The following is a 26,228-nucleotide window of genomic DNA, read 5'->3' on the forward strand; positions in this document are numbered from 1 at the left end:
AAAATAAAATGTCAGAGGTAGACTTGGGTGGGACTTTGGAAACCTCCCTGGGACTCCCAGTAAAACTGGAAGCAGAAGGGGCGCAGCATCCTCTCCTCTCTTAGAGGACCCACTCTCTCCCTTGAGAGTGTACCCTTTTCCTATCACTTCTAATAAACTCATGCTGTTATTCTGAGCCATATGTCTTAAATCTTTCTGGCATGATTGCAAGAACCCTGGTGAAAGAAGGCCTTTGGGCTATTTCAATTTCACAGTAGAACTTGTGCCCTGTAACATTTTAAATAGATGAAAATAGACACAAATCAAGTCAGGTGAGCAAATATACAGGCATGGATTTTACTGGAGATTTCATTTAGAAAGAGAGACAGTGCTCTGAGAAGAAGACATCAGATTGAGCCCAGGGGCACTTAACAACTGAGCCATATCCCCAGCCCTTTTTGTATTTTATTTAGAGACAGAGTCTCACCGAGTTGCTTAGGGCCTTACTAAGTTGCTGAGGCTGGCTTTGAACCCAAGAGCATCCTGCCTCAGCCTCCTAAGCCTCTGTGATTACAGGCATGTGCCACAGCACCTGGCCCAAGTTGTCTTTTTAATGTCTAAGGAGCTCCTTTTATTGTTTATTTTTAGGGGTGATCATGTCAATTAACTTTGGGTATACTCAACTCAAGCATTTTATCCTGTGCTAAAGATGTTACTGTAAATGTTAAAGAGAACACATATGTAGCACCCTGACCCCAATGATACAAAGCTGACACTGGTTGAGGGTGGCACAAGTCTTCTGAGGTCTGCTGTCAGGCCATACACCAAGGCCCAGAACTGCATTTGCACTTTTCCCTTTGGTGCTTTCTGTCTCATTACTATGAACCTTGCAGAAAGAGAATGGATTCAAAGAAAACACTACACCAGAAAAAGTTAGATAACCCAGAAGAGGTAAACAAATTTCTAGAAATGCATAATCTACTAACACTGAATCATGAAGAAACAGAAAATCTGATTAGAACTATAACTTGTGAGGAGATTGAATCTGTAATCAAAAACCTCCAGTGATGAAAGGCCAGGACAAGATGACTTCACTGGTAAAATTTGCCAAATACTTAAAGAAAAGTTAGCAACAATGCTTCTCAACTTCTGAACAACTGAAGAAGAGAGAATGCTTTCCAATTCGTTCTGTGAGACCAAGTGCACCCTGAATCGAAAGTCAAACAATGGTACTACAAAGAAAAGAAGCCACAGTTTTCCTTTACAATACTGATGCATAAATCCTTAACAAAATACTAATGAATGGAACAAGCAGCATGTTAGAGGGATTATAAATTTAAATGCTGTATTTAGGAGTTGGGTTGTGGCTCAGTGGTAGTGTGCTTGCCTAGCATGTGTAAGGCACTGGGTTTGATTCGCAGTACCACATATAAATAAATAAATAAAATAAACATCCATCAACATCTAAAGAATATTTTTAAATAAATAAATAAATAAATGTATGCACATGATCAGCTCTACTGGATACAGAAAAATCATTTGATAAAACTCATTGTCATGAAAAACAAAGCAGATGCCATCAATGGGTACAGAATTTGTTTGAAATGATGAGAGTTTTAGGGGTAGCAAAAATTGTTATGTGACCTTATGAATATACTTAATGAAACCAAGTTAGACACATAAAATGTTAAAATGAAAAATTTATGGATGAATATTTTACCACAAAATGCTTAAAACTCAAAACAAAAACCAAATCAAACTAATAGATATGAATGCCGCAGCCCGGCTGGCTGGGCAAAATAACCGAGGGGTGACGAACAACTTGTGTACTGTACGTTGATACAGCAGGAGTGGAAGCCGTTTATTGCAGGACAGGAGCAGTATTTATACATTCCACACAGCTTATCTAATTAGCATAAACTAGATACAGCAGTCAACCAATCAGGAATCTCCACACTTAATGGCTCACTTTTGTTACTTCTCAAACCACTCCCTCTGGCATTTTGCCAGGCACCATCCAGACTTGTTTAGGAACTCTAACATTCCCCTGGCAAAATGCCAGGTGTTATTTTGACTTGTTTACAGACTCTAACATATGAAAACTATTTATAAATCACCAGAAAAAATACACTAGAAGGTGCCACAACCTGCTCAGCATCAACAACGGATCTCAAGTAGGTGTGACAGGAGATAAGAAAAACACAGAGACATGGGGCTGGGGTACAGCTCAGTGGTAGAGTGCCTGCCCAGTGCCTGTGGGTTTGATCCTCATCACCACATAAAAAATACATATAAACAAATAAAATAAAGTTATTGTGTCCATCCACAAATAAAATAATGTTTTTTAAAGAAGCATAGAAACAAAGAAAAACACAGAGACATTTTAAAGCAAAGCTGGAGCCAGGAGGGACACTGTCCTCCGACAGAGGAACAATGACCCAGAATTAGCTCATGTTTATTATACAGGGTCTCATTATCAAAAAGTTAAACTACAGAAGCTTTGTAAATTGTTTAAGGCTTCTGAGTTATCAAGAGGCTTCTTTGTGCACTAAAATGTTGCAGAGTTAGAACATTTGGTGGCTATCCTGCTGTTACAGTATCAGGAACATCCTGCGACTATCCTGCTGTACCCAGAAAACCCATTGTACTGGAACATCTGATAACTATTGATGTCAGAGCCCAGTATCAAGGCTGTTCACATCCTCACCTTTTGGCAAGGAATGTTTCCCAGGCTTGGCTTTTGCCTCCACTGCAGGGTCAGCTCATTTGTTTTCCACAGGAAGGAATTAAAATAGGAAAGATGAAAAGATGAGTAAAGTTCAAGATTTAGCCACAGAAAATGTAATAACAAAATGCAGAGAAAAGGGATGGAGAAAATGAACAGAACATCAGTGAACTGGTATTGGTACAACCACAAATGCCATAATATGCTTATAATTGGACTCCTTGAAAGCAGGGAAGGACAAAAAAAAATTTGGATAAATAATGGCTCCAAATTTTTCAAATTAGGTATAAAGTATAAAACCAAAGATCCAGGGGCTGGGGATGTGGCTCAAGCGGTAGCGTGCTGGCCTGGCATGCGTGCGGCCCGGGTTTGATCCTCAGCACCACATACAAACAAAGATGTTGTGTCCGCCGAAAACTAAAAAAAAAAAAAAAAAAAAAAAATTAAAAAACCCCCAAAGATCCAAAAAGACCATTAAACTACAAACAGAAGATTTATATAAAAAAAAAATTTATAGCAAGGCATGTCATCATGCTTCAAGCCAGGGAGAAAGAAAAATTCATTAAAATAAATAGAGAAAAAAGACATATTCACTATAGAGAAGCAAAGATACAGTTGAGAACATACTTAATAGAAATAATGAAATCATAAGACAGTGGAACAAGAACCAAAAGAGTAATTATACCAACTTAAAATCCTATACCCAACCAAGAATAGCTATTCAATGAAGGGAAATAAGTGCTTTGTTTAGACTTAATGAAAGAATTTGCAACCAGCATTCTAACTCTATAAGAAATGTCAAAGGAATCCCTGAAGAGAAAAAAGGCTAGACATACAAAGAAGAAAGAAGAGCACCAGAAATGACAATTCAAGTAGTCTTGGTAATACCAAAGATTCTTACTAAAATCTTTTTAAAAGATTTAAAAGAAACAACAGAGTATTTGACAGTGTGGGAGCTAGCACTAACACGTCCTATCAAACAGCAACATTTGCTGAGCCCTGCACAAGTCTTACATGTATGACATTATTGAATTTAAATTAATGTACCCAGCGAAAACGAAATAAATCCACACTTGGATCGCAGGAGCTAGGGATGTAGCTCAGTGGCAAAGCATATGCTTAGCATGCAGGAGAGCCTGGCTTTAACTCCAGAACCAAATAAAATAAAATAAAATAAAAAATCGTTAACACTGTAAAACAAGAATAATAACAATACATTATGGGTTTATAAACTTAACATGGAAATGCAAAGTACCTGGAATAAACAAGCAATTCTGAACAAAATAAGAAAATGAAGCTTTGGTGAATATAACAGTGCTTAATTTAAGAATCTATAAAGCTTAATTTAAAAAACCTATAATCAAGGGCTGGGGATGTGGCTCAAGCGGTAGCGCACTCGCCTGGCATGCGTGCGGCCCGGGTTCGATCCTCAGCACCACATACAAACAAAGATGTTGTGTCAGCCAAAAGCTAAAAAATAAATATAAAAAAAAAAATTAAAAAAAAAAAACCTATAATCAAGACAGTGTGCATTTGTCATAACAATAGTTATATACACCAATGGAATAGAAAAAAGGGCCCAGAAATATGCCCACACATGTGGTCAGGTATTGTTTTTATTGAAGTGGACAATGCAGTAGAAAATTCTCTTTCAACAATACTCAGCAATAGAATATGCATATACAAAAATAAAGAACATGGATCTATGCCTCACCACATGTACAAATATTAACTCAATATGAATCATAGATCTAAATGTATAACCTAAATTTTTATACTGACAAAGAAAATATGGATAAAACTATTCAACTTGGGCTGGGGTTGTGGCTTAGTGGCAGAGCACTTACTTCACACATGTGAGGCCCTGGGTTCGATCCTCAGAACCACATAAAAATAATAAATAAATTAAATAAAGGTATTGTGTCCAACTAAACTAAAAAATAATTTAAAAAACAATTCAACTCTACATTAGGTAAAATATTTGTACATATAAGGCTTAGGGGTGTTTTGCACAGGGCCCTCAGTAACACACACACACACACACACACATATACACACACACACTGGGTATGTCAAAAACACAGAACCAGTTTAAAAGTTTTCAAATTAAGCTTCATCAAAAGTAAGAACTTTTGCTGGGCACAGCAGCACATGCCTAAAGTCTCAAGAGGATGAAGCAGCAGGAGTTCAAGGCCAGTCTGGACAACACCAGGAGGCTCTGTCTCAAAAATAAGTCAAGAAGGGTGGGCATATACCAGTTGCTAGTCTCATGTACAAGGCCCTGGATCCAATCCCCAGCACCACCCAAAAAAAAGAAAAAAAGAAAAAAAAAGATTCACCTCAATAAACCAAATTTTAAAAAAAATCAAGAAAAAAAATTAAAAATCAAGAACCTCTGTTTTTTTGTTGTTGTTGTTTTGTTTTGTGTATGTGTGCTAGGGATTGAATCCAGGGCCTTGTGCATATGAGGCAACCACTCTACCAACTGAGCTATCTATATTCCCAGCCCTCTCTGTGTTTTTTAAGATACTGCTAAAGAATTTTAAAGTGTTGCCATAGGTTGGGAGAAAATGTTTACAAATGATAATCAAATAAAGTATTATATCCAGAATATATAAAGAATCTCAAGAACTAATAATCTAAAAACAAATGCAATAAACACTTAACTACAGGATATGTATCAGTGTGATATAAGACCGTGAAATGTCACTGGACAACATTATTCATTAGGCAAATGCATATGTACACCACCATTAAGAATTTAAACTTCCTACTTGGAAGTCTTAAGTTATAAAGCCTGACTATATCAAATGTTGATGAGGATGTGGAACAACTCTCACACCTGCCAATGATATAAAATGGAACCAGCACTTTGGTAAAGAGTTTGGCAGTTTTTGAAGAAGTTAAACATATACCTACACAACACCAAATCATTTTGCCTCTAAGAAGAATAAAATTTCCTACAGACATGATATCATATGCTAAATTTCTAAAATTTCCTAGATACACGATATCATATGCTCTTACAAATACTTGAATGTGTATTTTCATGAGTTTTATTCTTAATAGACAAAATCTGAAATTAGCTGAAATATTCATCAAAAGTTGGATAGAGCCAAGTGCAGTGGCACATGCCTAATCCTAACAGCTCAGGAGGGTGAAGCAGGAGGATCACAAGTTCAAAGCCAGCCTCAGCAATTTAGTGAGGCCCTAAGCAACTCAACTAGACCCAGTCTCTAAATATATATATCCCTTTTAAAAGGCAAGGGATATTACTCAATGGTTAAGGCCCCTGGGTTTAATCTCTGGTACCAATTAAAAAAAATAGAGTTAGATAGATACATAAATAAACATCAAAAGTTGGATAAAGTTGGATATATACACCAATGGAATGGTGTAGAGTGGTAAAGTACTTGCCTGACACGTGGGAGGCCCTGGGTTTGATCATCAGCACCACATATAAATAAACAAATAAAGTAAAAAATCTATTTGCAACTAATTTTTTTTAAAAAGTTGGACAAACAAACAAAAAAACAAATTTATTTGTCTAGCCGGCATACATACCTGCTGATGAACAGTGACTGCTTAGAGATAGGTTGCACAGGGAAGTGACAATCAACCAGCTTTCCTGTGAGGCCTGAAGAAACTGACCAGCCTGTGCAGGTGCACTGCACTGCAAGTGACTGACTTGAGCTATTGCTGGTGACCCTGTAGAACACCACAGGCCTGACTCTGGTCCCTTGTGGAGCCTGATTGGTTGAGCTGCCTCAGGGAAGTTCTTCCTTGTACCACTTTGGAGACACAAATCTGCCTGGGCTCACAGAGGTCAAAGGGAGAGCAGGAAGAGATCAGGCACCTACAGAGATTCGAACTACTAACAGAGGTGGGGCCTGCTGCCACTCCCATTATGGAGGGTGTGTGTGTGTGTTGCCAGGGCCTCCCAGAATGAATGTGTAAAGGCATTGGGTGATGCCCACACCTTCAGTGTCACTGAGAGGTGGTCACACCTGCATCTTGTGCATCCTGAGAGTTGATTAGAGCCCAGGATTTGCAGGGCTGGGTTGCCACTTCCTACTTAAGAGGTATTAGACAGGGGATGGTGACAGGGACAGTGTTTGGGTGGGGCAGAGGGCAGCAGATGTTTGGATGGTGCCATGTTCTGAAGTGCAATAGGAGGGAGAATGGCTGGTGGTGTTAGAGAAACAAACACATATAGCACCCAGTATTCTCAGGCCTAGCTTGGCAGCCCTCTTTGATTGTGGAGAGCAGAGAAGGCTGCATTTGAATTGGTGCAGCCATTATCTTCTGAAAACATGAGTGTTACCTAAGAGACCTCACAGGTGCCTACACCTGACAATTGCATCCCAGGATCTTCTGGCTATTCCCAATCTTGGAGCCCTTGGTGCAATACCACTCAGTGCCTGGCCACTCTTCCTGTTTGATCACAGGTTACCTACCCAGAGCCACCATCATAGCCAAAAGGGAGTCAGACCTGCTGCCATCCTCAGCATCCCCCAGTCCACACATCCTGACCAGAACTCTGTGCTGCCCCATCACAGTAGAGGGAACAAAAGAACTTTTCTCGATGGAGATACTAGATTGGGTGAAGAGGGCACTCAGTTCCCACACTGCTGGGTGATCATGTCACTGGATAAGGATTAAGGAGGTCCCCCAGAAGGGAGAAGGAGACCTCCACTCAGTCCTGGCTGGTTGACTCTTGCCACAGAAAGAAATTTCAGGACAGGTCAGAAGAGAAACATCGAAAGATTTATTTAGAAAAACAATGGAGTGGGATTTTTTATGCCTCAAAGGGAGGAATATAGGTCCTTCAAAATGACATGTGCTTTGGGGATCTCCTGTTTTTCTTTGAAAAGAAACTTTATAAATAGTGAACATGAGAAATATGTGAGGGTAGTGACAACATGGTGAACTCAACTGTCTTAATCATGGAGCACAGGGCAGGTTACAGTGGTCTGGTTCTTTCAGGAACTCTAGGTTGACATCATCTAGTTAATAGATAAAGAATCTGGAATGTACTCATAAGTCTCCAAGATTTTTCCATTGCTTTTATTTAGTCTAAAAAATAGATTGTGTAAACTAGCCTAGCAATGTATGTATGAATGAACTAATTGGACTCATAATACTCTAAGATTAAGCCTTGGGAATAATCGTGAGGATGTTTATAGAGCTTCTCAGATTTAAGGTTACAGTTTCCTATTCCTTCTCTGTTAATCTCACGCATGCTAGGCAAGCACTCTACCGCTGAGCTACATTTCTAGTCCAAAACCCAGACATTATTTGTGAAAACATGCCGGATTACACATGCTCTCTAAATGGAAAGTCACACTTCAGGTTGGAGCAAATAATGATACATCTAAGCAACATGAATTATGGATGGATCCTGACTTACAAAAGTTCAACTTTATAACAGTTTGAAAATTAAGTTTCAGTAGAAATTATACATCAAATTTTTAATTTTTATTTTTTTCCCTCAGGTTAGTTATGTGCCGTATGATACTCCCTCATGATGCAGAGAAGGGCAGCAGTTTGCAGATCCCAGTTAGCTATGTGATCACAAGGGAAACAATTGATTCTCTACAATGTATTGTGTTGCTAAGGTATATCAAGTAAGTTAGGTGTATTAAATGCACTTTTTACCCTGCAGAACTGGGGATCCAACCCAGGACCTCAAACAAGCTAGGCAAGCACTCTACCACTAGCCACACCCACACTCCTTTTAAATTTTATTTTTAGACAGGGTCTTACTAAATTTTCAAGGCTGGCCTTGAATTTACGTCCTCCTGCCTCAGCCTCCTGAATAGCTAGGATTAAAGACACATACCACATCAACTTAGATACATTTTTGAGCAGTGGCATAGGTCTACAATCCCAGTTACTTGGGAGGATGAGACAAGAGGTTTGCAAATTTGAAGCCATACTGGGCAATTTTGGTAAGACCCTGTCTAAAAATTAAAAAAAAAATAAAAATAAAAATAAATCTTTCTTTTGGAATGGGCTATGAATGTAGCTTGTGCAGTTTGCACAAGGCCATGTTGAATCCCTAGTATCACCACACACACAAAAAAAAGAATTTTTGACATATATTTAACTTAAGACATGACCCTATATGTATGTATTTGGGATGGGAAAAGAGAGAGATTTATGTGGTGTTAAGGAGTTGGTTATTTATTTATTTATTTATTTAAGACAAGGTCTTGCTAATAAGTTGCCCAGGATGGCCTTGAACTTTCAATTCTCCTGCCTCCCTAGTCCCTAGGATAATCAGTATGCACCACTGATATGGACTTACAAAGTTTTAAATGTATGTATCTTAAGAATACACAACAGGGGCTGGAGTTGTGGCTCAGTGGTGGAGGGCTTGCCTAGCATGTGTGAGGCAATGACTTACAATTCTAAGCATCACATATAAATATAAATGAATAAAATAAAGGTTCATCAACAACTTAAAAAAAAAAAAAAAAGGAATACCCAACAATAGGAGCTGGGGATGTAACTCAGTTAGTAGAGTGCTTGCCTAGCACACCTACGCCCAGGTTAATAAGAACCACAAAAAACAGAAGCAAAACCAAAACCCAACAATAGAGCCTACGAAATTGAAACATGCAATAAAAAAAATCTTAAAAGGAGTTAAGAGAAATTGCCATGACACAGATACATTTAAAATACTATTATTATTTTCTCACACATACTAATTGTTTCATCCTATTAATTACTATTAATTGGCAGTGTTTAGTAGTCCTATTGTAGTTGTGTTCAATAATAGCATTTGTGCAACACAACAGTTGAGTAATACATAATAATATATAATTTCACATAATCGCCGATTTTCACTTTCTAATTTTAAACCATGACTTTAGAGTGTATGTCTGTTACAGCTCTGATCAGGTATAGTTGTGTTCTAGGTCGGCTCTGTAGTCCTGCCAGTCCCGGAGGAGAGGCATCCCATCCCGTCCCTCACAAGCCCCGCCCTCATGACAGGCCACGCCCCGTAACGGACCAGTCCCTCAACTCCCCTCTTCCTAGACTGGCCTCTTCTTCTCACTCTCCAGGCTCCGCCCCTCATGGCCGGAGCTGGTGAAGTCTCCGAGGAAGGCTCGCCTCTTCCTGTTCAGGTTGTCATGGTGGCGCTCAGCCTACCCTCCCTGCTTTGTCCTTTCCGGTCATAATCCGGCGTGGCAGCGGGGGAAGGCCGATTTAGGGCTTTGAGGCCCTGTCATGGCGACGCCTTTTCTCTCCTACCGACCATAGGCTGTTATGGCGGCTCCCTGAGTAACCACTTCCGGACCCAGCCTTCCTGGTTGCCCTGGTGCTTCCTACTGCCAGGTCCACCATGGCGGTGATCGGGGTTCACCGGAAGTAACATATCGGAAGTGAGGCGGTGCCTCTGCCCGGAAACGAGCGCGGCGCTGGGAAAGATGGCGGCGGTGGGCAACACGGTGCCCTGCGGGGCCGGGTCTTGTGGGGCCCGGCCCGACGGGCAGCCCAAGCCTGGGCTGCAACCGCACGCGCTCCTTGCTGCCGGGCCAGCGCTCATAGCAAGCGGCGACGAGCTGGTTGCCGCTGTGTGGCCATACCGGCGGCTCGCTCTGCTGCGGCGCCTCACCGTGCTGCCGTTCGCGGGTCTGCTCTACCCAGCGTGGTTGGGCGCTGCGGCCGCCGGTTGCTGGGGCTGGGGCAGTAGCTGGGCTCAGATCCCCGAGGCCGCGCTGCTTGTGCTAGCCACCATCTGCCTCGCGCACGCGCTCACCGTCCTCTCGGGGCATTGGTCCGTGCACGCGCACTGCGCGCTCACCTGCACCCCGGTAAGTGCGCGCGCACAAGCCCGACCCCTGGCTCAGTTGGGCCTTGCCACGGATCCCAGCTGCAGCAATCTTGTAGGTCCCCAGCACGTCCGGATCCTCCCCATCTGCTAGGACTGAGTCCCCATTGGCGCCCTCTACCCTTTGGCTCAGGCTTAATCTTGACCCCGTTGCTGACTTGCTGTGCGATCCAGGTGTGGATTTATTTCGTTTTCTCTGGGTACATTAATTTAAATTCAATAATGTCATACCTGTAAGACTTGTGCAGGGCTCAGCATATGTTGCTGTTTGATAGGACGTGTTAGTGCTAGCTCCCACACTGTCAAATACTCTGTTGTTTCTCCAGAAACAGTCCTGCCTGCCTTCTGGAATGTCTCCTATTTTGATTTTCAAAGTGTGAGGCTAGATCTGTGGGGTGGGTTCCCTCCATCTGTGATGCCTGGTCCTATAACCAAGTAACGCTGTGCAAATGTTCAGCCTCCTAGCTATGCTAGATCAAAAAAGCATGAAATGCAGTGAGTTGCAATGTTTAAAGTGAGCTATTTGTGAGTAAGCAGCTTAATAGCTTGAAGTCTCATAATGACTATCTTTAAGGGTGGTGATGGTGAGGACTACTCAGTATACAGTTGCAAGGCAGTGCATGTGACCCTCAGTCCAGAGTTCTAAATGAATGAGTGCTGCTACAGAAGGTGGTGACCACAAACTGCCCTAGATTGGCAGTTGACATCCAGTGACTACACCACCACCTGCTGTGCCTGCCTCATTACATACCAGCAAGTTTGGAGCCCTGGACACTGAGGTCTGCCTCCAGTGAGACTCCCTTCTAATCCCAGGTGTGTGTTGACCTCAAGAAGAGGAAAAGGGGACAGCAACAGGAGTTGCAGGATGAGATAGAGCCACTTTCTTTGGCTCTTAATATGCATTGGATCCTCTTTCTCCTGACAGTGTGAATCCATTCTCCCCTCCAGTAAAACATCCCAGGGGAGAAACTTCTGGTCTTGGTGACTTCTGTTGGTACAATGAAAGACCCCAGCAATAGACAATTAAAGGAAGGGGATTTGAGGATTGTGACATTCTCCATCCACCCTCACTGGCTTTTAGCTGCCCTTTGGTCTGCAGCTAAAACAGTGTAGCTGTGAACTTCCTTTCCAGGGAGGAGCTAAACAGCCTTGGAGTTAGGAGAGACTGATCACAACTCAGATGGGTGGTTCTACTGTCTGAGTTTCAGTTTCTCCCTCCTGTAAAGAGAGAACAGTAACACCTACCTCCAAGTGCAATTATGAAGAGCTGAAATGAAATCTGCAAAGTGCCTACCATGGAATCAGCACCATATATTTTGTACTTTTCTCTCATGGCATTACCAGAGTTCGTAGTTCTATATTTACTGCTGTTTTATGCCTGCTTCTGTGTCTAGTCTACTCCCTTCATGGCAGTTTGTTAGAGTCATGACCATGCTCCTATCCCCTTCTTCTCCCCCCCCAGTCATCACAGGATCTAGCAGAAAAGGAGGGTCTAACAGCAGCCATGGAAAGAATACAGCACACAGGATTGAGGGAGTACTTCCTGTGTCTTAGGTAAACAGCAGGAACAGAACAGGCAAAGTCAACTGCCTTTGTGGCTTTGGTGGGAGAAATAACTCGTTCTCAGCAGTTGATGCTAAAAAGAGATAACATTGAGGCACTGCCTGAAATCCCAGCTGCTCTATTACAGATTTGAGGCCAGCCTAGGCAACCCTATCTCAAAATAAAATAACCAAAAAAGGATGGGGGTGTAGCTCAATGGTACAGCACTTGCCTAGCATGTGCAAGTCCCTGAGTTTGATCTCCAACACCACAAGAAAAAGAGACAACATTGAGATAAGCATGGGGCCATTGCCAGGGAACTTTAGGTGGGGCAGCCAGGAAGGGCTTCTGAGAGGGTGACATATAAGTAAAGGTCTGAAGGCATCAGGGGAGCCAATTGTATGATGTGTTCCAGGTAGAGAAAAGGGCATATACCAAGGCCCTTTGTTCAGACATGGATAAACCTTGTGTGTTAGACTACACAACAAGAATAGGGAATTGGGGAGAGACAGAGTGGTAAGGGGTGGGCTGTGAGGGAGCTTGTACTAAGTGCCAGCTATCATTCTTCCTCTTTTTTTTCTTTTCTTTGTGTTGAGATCAAACCTAGGGCTTCATACATGGTAGGAACATGTGAGTTGATTCACAGCCCTGGGTGTTGGGTGCTATCCATGACTCCAGTTTCATGATATGGGGTCAGGGGCACAGTGAGGTGGTGCCCCTTATACAATGACAGGCTGGAAAATGGCCAGGCCAGTGTCAGAGCCCAGTGATATGTTTGGAACATGACCATGCAGCTGCTGTGCCCACATGCCCCCACCCATGGGAGCTGTGGACCCATGGGTTGAAAAGGGCTCAGTGGCAATGCTTTGCCTCTGGCAGGAATACAACCCTAGCAAAGCGACCTTCGTAAAGGTGGTACCGACCCCCAACAATGGCTCCACGGAGCTCGTGGCCCTGCATCGTGATGAGGTAGGGACTACCTACTGGGCCACCCAGATCAAGGGCTTGGGAGGGATTCCTGGATACTGATATCCCTCAGGTCAGAGTCCTCTGTTACAAACATACCTTCTACTGCAGGGTGAAGATGGGCTTGAGGTGCTGTCCTTTGAATTCCAAAAGATCAAGTATTCCTATGATGCTCTTGAGAAAAAGCAATTCCTCCCTGTGGCCTTTCCTGTGGGAAACACCTTCTCATATTATCAGAGCAACAGAGGGTTCCAGGAAGATGCAGAGATCCGAGCAGCTGAGAAGAAATTTGGGAGCAACAAGTGAGTCCCTGTTGCTGGCCCCTTTGGCATTTCTACCCTGCTCTGCTCCCTGCTTAGGGTGTCCAAGATGTGAGACAGATATCTGCCTTTTAGCCAAACATATCAGGTGAACATAGCACCTTTGAGAAACATGCTGTACTCTATCTCCCTCAAACTTGTCTGCTGACACAAATTGCCAGAGGGCCTAGAATGAAGACCCTTGCCCCATGGTGTGAGACTCTTAAACATGCTACTTCTCAAGGGAGCGTGGTCCATGGCCTTCCTCAGCAGCAGTTTTTATTTTGTTCTTGCAATTTCCTCTTTTAAATTTGTTCTTTAAACTTTTGTCCCTAGCCAGGTATGTTATGGTACACACCTGTAATCCCAGCTACTCAAGAGGCTGAAGTGGGAGGATTATGAGTTCAAGCCAGCCTGAGGAAAACCTGGGGATATAGCCCAGTGGTACAGCATTTGCCTAGCAAAAGCAAGACCCTGGGTTGGATACCCAGCACCCTGCCACACACACACACAGAAAAGGATTTTAGTAGGGCCAGAGGTGGAGCTCACTGGTAGAACCCATGTGTGGAAGACCCTGAATTTCATCCCTAGTAAAAAAAGAATGACATTGATGGTCATAATAGCTATTCTTTTGTACTGAGTAGAATGACAGATGCTCCATATGCACTTTCTCCTTCAATCTTTACCAAAACCACATGTGCTGGCATGCATCCAGGAAGGGACAGCATGAAGCTGGACTTCAGACCCTGTCAAGCTCCCATCCTGGCCATTGTGGCAATGGTCCTCTACCTAGAAACACACAAGATATCTCAAGGGATTCTTTACTGGCGCAGTGATTTTCAGGAAATTATAAAGGTGTTTACCATGACTGTTTATGTAAGGTGAAGATTTCGAAGAAGCATTTACCATCTCCCCTAGCCTGAGGTGGGCCACATAAATGAAGTGGCATAGATATTTTATTTCATGACATTTTCCCTTGAGTAGAGGCCCCTAACAGGATACAGGATGGGAGCCCTGTTGTTATGGGTTGTTTTTACAACAGTGGGATCATTCTTTGGTTTCATCATCTCACATCCCATTATATCTGGTCATGTCCCTTCATTCCCTCATTTGTTGGGCCTTAGACTGGGCTACCATACAGTGCCACAGAAGACGCCCTTGAGCCAAGCTCTCTGAATTCCAGGGATTTTATTCGGGAAGATAGGTAATCCTAGTTCCACTGGGGGTAGGACTGAGGCTCTGTATTTAGACCCCCAAGAGAACCCAAAATGGAAAACCACTGCCAGTGCCCAGCTATCAGTACCCTCTGCAAGGGCTCCCCTTGTTTGGTCACTCTTCTATCTGTTGTTTCACCTGACCAGGTGGCAGGGTTCTGATCTTGCCCCAGGCCCTCTAGGTGGGTGATGCCAGAAGAGCCTGTTGCAGATTCTGAAGCCTGGGTTCTGCAGAGCAGAGGACTATGTGATCAGTGTGTCAGCACTGGGCACAACAGAGCCAAGGAGGAATCATGGCTTAGTGGAGCTTCCTATCTGGAAGCTTACCATACCTGGCTCCTCGTTTCTCCTGGAGGCCTACAGTGTCCCCGGGTGGAGGTGTCAAGGATAGGGTCTTTGCACCTCAGTGGCTTTGCATCAGTAACTGGATGTGGGATATGGTCTTTTGCAGGGCTGAGATGGTGGTGCCTGACTTCTCTGAGCTTTTCAAGGAGAGAGCCACAGCCCCCTTCTTTGTCTTTCAGGTAAAGGAGCAGGTCTGGTCCTTATTCCTGTCCTCTCCCTTGGGTTTTTCACAGCCAGTACAAGTCTGTCTGCCACCTCCAAATCCCCAAACCTCCCTGTCCTCATGGGTCAGAGCCTGTGGGTGGAACTTGTATCCCTCAGGTGCACAGGGTTCCAGGGGGCAGGACAGGTGAGCAGGGTTGGACAGTCCAGTGTCCCACAGGTGTTCTGCGTGGGGCTCTGGTGTCTGGATGAGTACTGGTACTACAGTGTCTTCACACTGTCCATGCTGGTGGCTTTTGAGGCCTCATTGGTGCAGCAACAGATGCGGAACATGTCAGAGATCCGGAAGATGGGCAATAAGCCCCACATGATACAGGTACAACTAGCAGGGATGTCTGGGGTGGGGGCATCCTTGCCCATTCTTGGGGTAATCATAGCACAGGTGTGTCTTTTGTACTGACAAACACACCCCCATATAGGTCTACCGAAACCGCAAGTGGAGGCCCATTGCCAGTGATGAGATTGTTCCCGGGGACATTGTCTCCATCGGTGAGACCTCTTTCTGTGATATCTAGGTGGAAGCCCCTTCCTCAGGGCCACTGGCCAGTTCTCTCACCCTTCCCCCACAGGCCGCTCCCCCCAGGAAAACCTAGTGCCCTGTGATGTGCTGCTGCTGCGGGGCCGCTGCATCGTGGACGAGGCCATGCTCACAGGGGAGTCGGTGCCACAAATGAAGGTGCTTGGGGGATGGGGGGTCCTCAGTCCACTTTGGTGTGTGGGCCAAGAGAGTGGTTGAGCTGGGGTCCTTTCCAGGCACAGATGGAGGAGGCAAAGTGGACTCAAGTTAATGCCATGGACGGGGGGAGGGGTGTTGGGTAGTATTGGGGAGTGGAAGTGAGAAACTGCAGACATCAGGCGTATATCCAGACACCTTGGGATGTTAGACTGAGGCAGGCGAAGAGAAACCAGGAGGCCAGGTGTGGGGTCATGGGGTATCAGTGCTGCACATGTATGCAGAGAGAAGACAGGGAAAGGCCTGTTGTCTCTGGTGAAGGCAGAAACCTGAGGGCTGGGTGGAATTTGCTAGGTCAGGCACAAAAACCCATGGGGATCAGACTGGCTCATCCCAGCCTCAGGGTGTAGCTCTCCAGAGACTCTCACCAAGGAGTCTAAGGTGGGGGATGACCATCAAGACCTTTCATCTTTCTTCCCCGCCTAGGAGCCAATTGAAGACCTTAACCCAGACCGGGTGCTGGACCTCCAAGCTGACTCCCGGCTCCATGTCATCTTTGGGGGCACCAAGGTGGTACAACACATACCCCCACAGAAGGCCACCACAGGCCTGAAGCGTAGGTGCCTCAGGGGTGTCTAAGGGTACCCTGTCTCCCAACCCCTCCTCCCCACATCTGCTTGATCATGAGGTACTTGAATGACGATGGCTCTGTTTGTCTCCCCAGCGGTTGACAATGGGTGTGTGGCTTATGTCCTGCGTACCGGATTCAACACTTCCCAGGTGCGAGGCTTTGACCAGGGCTAGGGAGGACGGGCCCCAGGGTTGGTACTGGATGGCTGAAATATTGGCCCTTTTCAACCCCAGAATATAGAAAATCTGGCCTTGATGCTCTCAGGCAGGGAAGACCACCATTCTCTTGCAGGTCTCCCACCAGAAAAGGTTTCTGTCCTTCTATCCCTCTAGGGCAAGCTGCTGCGCACAATTCTCTTTGGGGTCAAGAGGGTGACCGCAAACAACCTGGAGACCTTCATTTTTATCCTTTTCCTCCTGGTCTTTGCCATTGCAGCGGCTGCCTATGTGTGGATTGAAGGTAAGCAACATGGCCCTACCCCTCTTTGAGACCCTGCCCTCTTGGCTTTCAGACTGGCAGGCCCTGTCTCTGCAGGCACTAAGGACCCCAGCCGGAACCGCTACAAGCTGTTTCTGGAGTGCACCCTGATCCTCACCTCGGTTGTACCCCCTGAGCTGCCCATTGAGCTGTCCCTAGCTGTCAACACCTCCCTCATTGCCCTGGCCAAGCTCTGTGAGTGTGAAAGGTGGTTCTGGGGTACTGACTACACTGGATCTTGATGGGATCCCTGACTTTTGACTCCCACTCCTCAGACATGTACTGCACGGAGCCCTTCCGGATCCCCTTTGCGGGCAAGGTCGAGGTGTGCTGCTTTGACAAGACAGGAACCTTGACCAGTGACAGCTTAGTGGTGCGTGGTGTGGCTGGGCTAAGGTGAGTGTCAGAGACTGTGGGCCTTAAGGGTGCCCAGCAAAGGGGCTTCTGGGAAATCAAGAGATAAACAGTTTAGCCCAGACCCTTGAAGTGAAGACCTGCCAGAAGCCCTGTCTCAAAGGTCTGCTTCCTGAGGTTCCCCCTGTTGTCCTCTATTAGAATAAGCGTATCAGCATGAGAGCTCAGTTCAGGCCCAGAGCAGCCAGCCCAACCTCCACTCCACACCAGCCATGTGACTTCATGCACAATACACGATCTCTCGGGCCTTCTGTGAGGCTGGTACAGTCTCATGAGGACCCAGACTCCTATCCAAGGCCACAGAACAAGTGCTTTGTTAGGGTGCATCCCGCTGTCCCTTTCTGGAATTCCTGGGGTCCTTCCCCTGGTAGAGGTACAGCTCCAACTGGTTTGCCTCTATCCTATAACCAGCTACTCCCCGTCCTTGCAGAGATGGGAAGGAGGTGACCCCAGTGTCCAGCATCCCTGTAGAAACACACCGTGCCCTGGCCTCATGCCACTCCCTTATGCAGCTTGATGATGGCACCCTTGTGGGTGACCCCCTTGAGAAGGCCATGCTCACAGCCGTGGACTGGACACTGACCAAAGGTGAGGGGCTAGAGTTTCAGGCTGTCACGGGTTACCTCTCTTTGGGCAGGTGGGCCCACAACTGTAGTGTTAGCCTAGACCAGTGGGCACAGGCTCACCTCAGTCCCGGGACAGTCCACATCCTTGGGTGTCCTCCTGGATTGGAATCCACGCTGTTCTGGCAGAAGCCACAGTGCTAGCATTCTCCAAGCTCAGGTCTCCCAGCTCTGACCCCCGGGAGGGAAGGAGGTGGGGAGGCTGGGCGGAGAGGTGGGGGCTTGGCTGCCTCTTTGGAGCAAAGCCCCTCAGGACTCGTACTTATTTGTTTCCAGATGAGAAAGTATTCCCCCGAAGTATTAAAACTCAGGGGCTGAAAATTCACCAGCGCTTTCATTTTGCCAGTGCCCTAAAACGAATGTCCGTGCTCGCCTCCTATGAGAAGCTCGGCTCCACTGACCTCTGCTACATCGCGGCTGTGAAGGGGGCCCCTGAAACCCTGCACTCCATGGTGAGCCTGCCCTGGTCCTGGAGAGAGGTGGGGAGGGCAAGGGACAGACAGTGACATCCCCCTGCATTCCCTGCAGTTTTCCCAGTGCCCGCCTGACTACCACCACATCCACACTGAGATCTCACGAGAAGGAGCCCGCGTCCTCGCACTGGGGTACAAGGAGCTAGGGCACCTTACCCACCAGCAGGTAAGGATCTAGGCTTTTCATCTGCCATCCTCCTGTCACCTCCCTTCCTCCAGCTTCTACCTTATATCTCAGATCTCAACCATGGGACTGTGTCGCCTGGAGCACATCTGGGCTTCATCTCCTGTCCCCACTCTGGCATGTCCTGTGTACCCTCCTTAGGGAGTGGCAGGTGTTGCAGATTCCCATCTCCCAGTCGCATTCCTTCCCTTCCATACTTCCTGGTCGCTGAAAGGTCTTAGCAGCATCCTCAGCTTTTAGCCCACATCTCTTCATCCACAAATTCTTCTCCCCCGTCCAATGCCAACAGCTTCCCCTTTGCCTGCTGTCCCTTGGCCCTTATTCAGGCTGCTTACATACATCCTCAGCATCCTTCTAGAACTTAATGTCAGGTTGTAGCATTGTGTGCAGGGCCCCAGGTCAAGTCTAGGCTCATAGCCAGCACGTGTTCTTCCTTGTGGTCACTGTCTTGCTCCTGAATCTGGAGCCCTCTGCTCCCCAGTGGCACAGGCCCTTGCCTTTTTCAAGAGCCATGATCTCTGAAGCCTTCCCCATGCCCCCAGATGCCATCTCGAACCCTGTCCACCCCATTTCCCCATCTCTGTGGTGGCACTCAGTACTCTGTTTTCTGTGATTCTCTTTTATCATCTCTTTCTCTTGGTATCTTGGGAGTTCCCTGAAGGTACAGGGGAGATAAGGGTAATTGGCTACAGGAAAGAGTCCCAACCTTATTGACTCTGAAGCTAAGCCTTAAGGGTTCCATGATATGCCCATGTCCACAACCAGAAGGTAGAGGCATGATCCAAAAACCTAGACACCAACTACTGCCAGACTCCATCCGTCAAGAATGCCTAGCATCTTCCTTATACCTCCCCTGACCCTAGCCTAACTGTCCTTTAAGGACAGGATCTTTCCTTCCATCCCCCACACCCAGCACTGTTACATGAAGCTCTAGTTCCTGAGAAAGGGACTGTTATCTCCACTCTACGGGAAGTGCTAAGTGGGGACTGGCAGAGGAACCAATGGTAAAGGTTCCTCACATCTGTCCACAGGCCCGGGAGGTCAAGCGTGAAGCCCTGGAATGCAGCCTCAAGTTTGTCGGTTTCATCGTGGTCTCCTGCCCACTCAAGGCTGACTCCAAGGCTGTTATTCGAGAGATTCAGAATGCATCCCATCGGGTATGGCATGGGCCAGGGAGGTGGCAGCAGAGAACAATGTCAGCCTTATAGTCTCAGTAGTGAGATTTTAGCCAGGTGCAGTCATACCTGCAGTGCTCGCTCTGTCCCAACCAGAGGACACTCTAGGACACTCTTGGCTCTTCTCATGTCACCTCCACACATCTCCCAGTATCCTTGGGAAGCAGGGCTGTTTTCCCCACTCCCTCACCCCAGCCCTGTCCTAGAGAAAAAGAAGCTTAAAGCTAAAGCTGGTGGTGAGGGAAATGAGGGTGGTGGCTCCTGTCTGTCCTGATGGTTTTGTTATATTTTTTACAGTGTTGGGGCAAAACCCAGGGCCTTGCATATGCTCAGCAAGTATTCTATCACTGAGCTGCACCCTACCCTTTTCCTAGATGTTTTTGTCTGTCTCTGGTGGTTTGTTTTTTTTCTGTTTTGAAACTTGAGAATTTTTTTTAGGTTGTGGGAGATAGGTAGTCAGTCCCAGGGGTAGCAATTCCATGATAGGCTGATGGTTCCTACCAAGCTCTCAAAGGTCACAGTCCATCCTTCCCATTGCCAGAATGTTCCTCCCATAGGAAACTACCAAGCCAAGAGAGTCTATACAGAGGCTGATGCTTAATTTGTATTGTAAACAAAAGTTATGGAGAATTGGGATTGAAAATAATTTATGGATATTCTCAGGACTCAGACTCACATACACATCATTTGTGCAGCACCCAAATGGGGTCGGGTGGATTGTGGCCCCAAGCCCCATTTGGGGTCAACCTTAGAGGACTGACCTCCTCCATATCTCATCTTAGAGATGTGATGGCCAGTTCTCCAGGCTTGGGTTCTGCCCTGCCAGGCCTACCTTGCAAAACCTTCACCCTTGTCTCCCCAAGGTGGTCATGATCACAGGCGACAACCCACTCACTGCCTGCCACGTGGCCCAGGAGTTGCACTTCATTGAAAAGGCCCACACGCTCATCCTGCAGCCTCCCTCAGACAAAGGTGAGGCTCTGGCACAGGGAAGGGACACAGGGGAGACCCTAGGCCAGGAACAGCTCCTGTCCCAGCAGCCTGCCTCAGTGATAGCAGTATCCTCAGTCACCCATTGCCATGGTGATATTGTTGATCACAGCCCCAGGTCATTGAGCAGCTTACAGGCAGTCACTGGTTCCAGGATCTGCATTGTTAATTTACAGTAATGAGGCACTGGTGGTCACACTAGCTTGGGTTTTCTGCATGTTCCCAGTGTCACTGGCTGCTGCTCTAGCCACACTGGCTCACTGGCCACCTCCTCATAGCTATCTTGGGCCCAGCAGGCTGCCCCTGTACAAGTGCTCTTTTCCCAAGTTCGGGATCTGCTGGGCTCCCCAGCACCCAATGATACCATCATCTGCCAAGTGCTCAGTATGACCAATCCCCAGGTAGATGGCTTGGTGCATGTTACCATGTCAGTCCTAACCTGTCCCACACTGCACAGTACAGTTTATCTTGCCCACACCTCAGAGGGGAAGGCCAACTACTAAGGCAGCTATTGGTGCCCTGTTTTGTACCCAAGGAAACAGAGGTTTGGAAGTAAACCTACTTGGCCAAGTTCACTTGATGTCACTGGGCATGGGGTGTGCTTAGTGTAGGACCTGGGTAGGTGCAACAGGATCATGAGAGGAGTTACATGGAGCAGTGGCATCACAGGGCTATGGGTGGCAAATGTTTACAGGGCCAGTTAGTTGCTGGGTAGGGTCCAACCAGGCTGGCTCCTGCAACTAGCCAGCTGCCCCTTAGAAAGCTCAATCCCGGAACCCCAGGATTGTGGACAGGTGGCCCAGAGGGAACAGTCAGAACTATTGTTGACAACAAAGCTGGTATAAACAGCTATAACAAAACCCAGGAGGAGCTTGGTTTCCCTCCCACTTGAGACATTTCCAGGGTGAGTGGTTCATTGTGGGGTGGGCTGCCCTGGCCTCTTCATCCTCAACTCCTGCATCCAAGCCAAGGCCAAGTTCTGAAAAAAGAGAAAGAAAGCACACAACATGAGAGCATTCTCAGAGCAGGAAGGGAGGCTGTCCTAGGAAAATCAGGTTTCAGGCAGGCAGTGAAGATGGGAGTTCATTAGGTGAGGGATCAGTGTCAAGGGTGCTTTGCACAAGGTGAAGGGTGGTTTCACTTCTGAGATCAGGCTGTCTGGATTTGCATCTGGCCCCATCATGTAATCTTAAGCAAATAGCTCAGGCTCAGGTTCTTAGTTCCCTCAGCTATACCTAAGGGTTCAGTGAATATTCTCTGTGGAGTGCCTGGAGCAGGAGCAGGAGCAAGTATTTGGTGAGCTATGGTATTGGTCCAAGTGTCTAGGGCTCAGGTCGGCAGGGGTGGGGTGAAGTGGGGTGGTGTTGGAAGATGGGGGATTCTAGAGAGGAGAGTCTAAGTAGCTGAGCACTCTTCCCTGACCTTGGATGCCCCACAGGCCAAATGTGCGAGTGGCGTTCCATTGATGGCAGCATCGTACTACCCCTGTCCCCGGGCTCCCCAAAGACATTGGCCCTGGAGCATGCACTGTGCCTCACAGGTGATGGCCTGGCCCACCTTCAGGCCACCGACCCCCAGCAGCTACTCCATATCATCCCCCACGTACAGGTGTTTGCCCGTGTGGCCCCCAAACAGAAGGTGCGTGCAGGGTACTAGGGAGACAGGGTTGCTGGGGACCCTGTGAGTGGGCACACAGCCCTCACTCAGCATGCCTCTGTCATGCAGGAATTTGTCATCACCAGTCTGAAGGAGCTGGGCTACGTGACCCTCATGTGTGGGGATGGCACTAACGACGTGGGCGCCCTGAAGCACGCCGATGTGGGTGAGCCCTAATAGTAGCTGGCAGCTGTTTGTCCCTTCAGGGTTCTGGTGTTGGGCACATATCACTGTGCAAGAAAACTTGGCCTTGATTGCACATGGGTAGTCACGAAGGCACCACTTCCTGTGAGGAAGCAGTGCAAGGGATTGGGGGGGCCACCATGATTCAGACATCAAAGTGGTGCAAGAGACAGGAACAGAGTTTGGGAGAGATGGGGCAAATGGGGAAGGCAACTCAGAAAACCAGGGGCTGAAATGATTGCTGGTGCTTCATAGACTGAGATCTCTGTCAAAGGGACACCAGCGTTAAGTTAAACTTTAAGCCGAGCATAGTGGCACACGCCTGTAATCCTAGTGGCTCAAAAAGCTAAGACAGGAGGATCGTGAGTTCAAAGCCAGCCTCAGAAATAGCGAGGCGCTAAGCAACTCAATAAGACTCTTGTCTCTAAATAAAATACAAAATAGGTCAACCTAAAGTAGTTTCTGAGGTTTTCCATTGTTCCATTGTTTTACCTATTAAAGAATTGTATGAAGGATTGTCTTCCTCCTGTTATCCTCTTTGGGCAATAAGTTTTTTTGGAAAAAGTGTAGTTGTAACTCTTTCTGTAGTGTGATTTTTCGTTGTATTTGTTGTGGCTTTTGTTTTCTTTTTTTATTGTGGCTTTTGTTTTCTTTTTTTGTTGTGGATTTTGTTTTTCTTTCTTTGTAGTTTATTGAAAGCAAAATGGACATCTTCTGAGGTCTCCTTAGGGGGGTCAGGTGAAAGGTTCTGAGGCTGGCATGTCCAGTTCTGCTATGAACAAATACACTGGAGTCCGTTTCTGAGGACCTCACTTACCCCCTGCTCCTGTTGCCTTACCAGGTGTAGCACTCCTTGCCAATGCCCCTGAGAGAGTCGTTGAGCGGCGACGGCGGCCCCGGGACAGCCCAGTTCTGAACAACAGTGGTATTAGGGCCACCTCCAGGACGGCCAAGCAGAGGTCGGGGCTTCTACCTTCTGAGGAACCACCAACTTCCCAAAGGGTGAGTCAATGGAGGGAGATGCTGGTACCCACTTTGGCCAGAGCTGATCCTCTGCCATCCAACCCACAGGACCGCCTAAGCCAGGTGCTGCGGGACCTCGAGGATGAAAGCACACCTATTGTGAAATTGGGGGATGCCAGCATTGCAGCACCGTTCACCTCTAAGCTCTCATCCATCCAGTGCAGTGAGTCCCAGCACCCACCATTAAGCCCATGCCCATCCCTTCACTGCACCCCACCCACACCTGCTTTTTCTCACCCCACAGTCTGCCACGTGATCAAGCAGGGCCGTTGCACATTGGTAACCACACTGCAGATGTTCAAGATCCTGGCACTCAATGCCCTCATCCTGGCCTATAGCCAGAGTGTCTTGTACCTTGAAGGTGTCAAGTTCAGCGACTTCCAGGCCACATTGCAGGGGCTGCTACTGGCTGGCTGCTTCCTCTTCATCTCTCGTTCCAAGGTAGGCCCTGGAGGTGCTGGAAGGCCAGGACACAAGGGCCAGCTAGGGCCAACTGTTAAAAGCCCTGACACCCTCACAGCAGCCCCTAAAATGAGAACTCTTATTTCTGTGTTATAATTGGGGATCCAGGGCCCAGAAGCTGTGTCTGGGATAGTATACGATGTACCAGCAGGGCAGGTGCAGGCCAAGATTCCAGGATACCTCTGAGTGGCATACCCTGGGGTCCCCACAATTTACAGGCTGGGGTCTTGATTCAGCCAGAATCCATAGGCAAGGAGAGGTCAGATGGGGAAACAATTACCAAAAGCACTCAGAGGATATGCAGGGCCCTGAAAAAAACTAAGTGAAAGCCAGGCGTGTTGTCGCACGTCTGTAATCCCAACGGCTCGGGAGGCTGAGGCAGAAGGTTCGTGAATTCAAAGCCATCCCCTGCAATTTAGTGAGGCCCTGTCTCTAAATAAAACACAAAAAAGGGCTGGGGATGTAGCTCAGTGGTTAAGCTCCCATGGGTTCAATCCCCAGTACCAAAAGAAAAAAAACAACTAAGTGGGTCACAGGCTACATGGGACCTCCTTATAGAGTCCTATGCCATGCTGATCTTCAGGCCCACTCATAAAGAGGGAGCTGCTGGCAATCAGGAACTGAGCATAAAGTCCCTGGCATGCACAGGCTGACACCCCAGTGGCCAGAGGTTGGGAGGTTGGTAGGGCTAATCCATGGATACTTCATGGGCCTCAGAAAGGGCTTTGAGTGGGTTCTGTTACAGCGGAAATGGGTGAATTGGAACAATGTGCTTTTGACTTTAAGACTCCCAAGGCTGCTGTGGGGAGTGTATAGACAGGATCCAGACTAGGGCAGCAGTGCCAGCCTTACCCTAGCATTTTGTGACCACTATCTGCACAAGGCCTCCCAGGAGGGAAAGGGTAGAGTGGTCCTAGGACAAGCCAGGCCTTGACTCCACCCCCAACCCTTCTGCTGCAGCCCCTGAAGACCCTGTCTCGAGAGCGACCCCTGCCCAATATCTTCAACCTATATACAATCCTCACGGTTATGCTCCAGTTCTTTGTGCACTTCCTGAGCCTTGTCTACCTGTACAGTGAGGCCCAGGCCCGCAGCCCTGGGAAGTAAGTATTGTCCCCAGAGGAAGTAATGTCTGTGGTTGGGAATGGCAGGTGGATATGTGTGCAGATGTTTATAAGAGCCTGGGGGTCATCTTGGATGGGGTACCAAGGAGCCATAGTGGGTTCATGAGCAAGGGAGGGGTTCTTCCCACCCCCCCCCCCCCCCCCGGCATCTCTACAGGCGGGAGCAGTTTGTGGACCTGTACAAGGAGTTTGAACCAACCCTAGTTAACAGCACTGTGTACATCATGGCCATGGCCATGCAGATGGCCACCTTCGCCATCAACTATAAGGTGAGATTTGGCCTCTTGCCCAGCACACCCTGCTACATGTCCTCTTGGCCCCTACCACATGCAGCCATCTGTCCCTCTGTCCCCACAGGGCCCACCCTTCATGGAGAGCCTGCCCGAGAATAAGCCCCTGGTGTGGAGCCTGGCTGTGTCACTCCTGGCCATTGTTGGCCTGCTCCTCGGCTCCTCACCTGACTTCAACAGCCAGTTTGGCCTCGTGGACATCCCTGTGGAGGTGAGTGGCCCTGCAGAGGTACATCTGGGGCTCAGCCTGGGCCCACCTACAAGGACTTGTCCACAGGTCCCCAACTCATCAGCCCTCTCTGCTCTTAACAGTTCAAGCTCGTCATCGCCCAGGTCCTGCTTCTGGACTTCTGCCTGGCGCTCCTGGCCGACCGTGTCCTGCAGTTCTTCCTGGGGACCCCAAAGCTGAAAGTGCCTTCCTGAGATGGCGGTGCTGGTACCCACCGTCTACCCTGGCTGCCACCAGGCGGGAGCCCTGCCAGGGCCCCAGGAGGAAACAGTGTCCCCCACCCCTACCCCCATGGTGAGGCTTCCTGGCCTTGCCCTTGGAAGACTGAACTGGGGCCCCCACAGCCCTCTGCTGGCCTGGCTTGTGGAAATAGCCCCTTTGTTAAATAAAGCAGCATCCAAGATTTTAAGAAGCCTTGCCTCCATGTTGTCTGTGCCACACAGGGGTTATTGCAGGTCACAAGCCAGGTGAATCTCAGGTACTGGGAGA

General features: G+C 47.4%; 1 protein-coding gene across 1 annotated transcript; it reads left to right on the forward strand.

Annotated features, from left to right (window-relative positions):
- Nucleotides 1-9,798: 9,798 nt before the first annotated feature.
- Atp13a1 (ATPase 13A1) lies at nt 9,799-26,151 on the forward strand. Its single transcript, XM_046437013.2, has 26 exons — nt 9,799-10,527; nt 12,966-13,055; nt 13,164-13,354; nt 15,017-15,089; nt 15,293-15,448; nt 15,552-15,621; nt 15,702-15,808; nt 16,292-16,421; nt 16,530-16,585; nt 16,769-16,895; nt 16,971-17,108; nt 17,189-17,309; nt 17,758-17,915; nt 18,227-18,402; nt 18,479-18,589; nt 19,639-19,764; nt 20,646-20,754; nt 22,211-22,410; nt 22,498-22,594; nt 23,453-23,613; nt 23,683-23,797; nt 23,879-24,075; nt 25,057-25,199; nt 25,378-25,489; nt 25,578-25,721; nt 25,823-26,151. Exons 1-26 carry the CDS (start codon nt 10,141-10,143, stop codon nt 25,931-25,933), a joined length of 3,606 nt encoding a protein of 1,201 aa, XP_046292969.1. The 5' UTR covers nt 9,799-10,140; the 3' UTR covers nt 25,934-26,151.
- Nucleotides 26,152-26,228: the final 77 nt, after the last annotated feature.

The sequence above is a fragment of the Marmota monax genome, unplaced genomic scaffold, assembly GCF_021218885.2.
Source record: "Marmota monax isolate L192 unplaced genomic scaffold, Marmota_monax_Labrador192_F-V1.1 WCK01_AAM20220418_F8-fsc00021, whole genome shotgun sequence".
NCBI lineage: Eukaryota > Metazoa > Chordata > Mammalia > Rodentia > Sciuridae > Marmota > Marmota monax.

Excerpts from the sequence above, each read along its gene's own strand:
- Atp13a1 (XM_046437013.2), top strand. The coding sequence starts at position 10,141 with ATGGCGGCGGTGGGCAACACGGTGCCCTGCGGGGCCGGGTCTTGTGGG. Across the intron at positions 18,403-18,478 it reads CTGAAACCCTGCACTCCATG|TTTTCCCAGTGCCCGCCTGA; the intron begins GTGAGCCTGCCC and ends CATTCCCTGCAG. Across the intron at positions 20,755-22,210 it reads GCAGCCTCCCTCAGACAAAG|GCCAAATGTGCGAGTGGCGT; the intron begins GTGAGGCTCTGG and ends GATGCCCCACAG.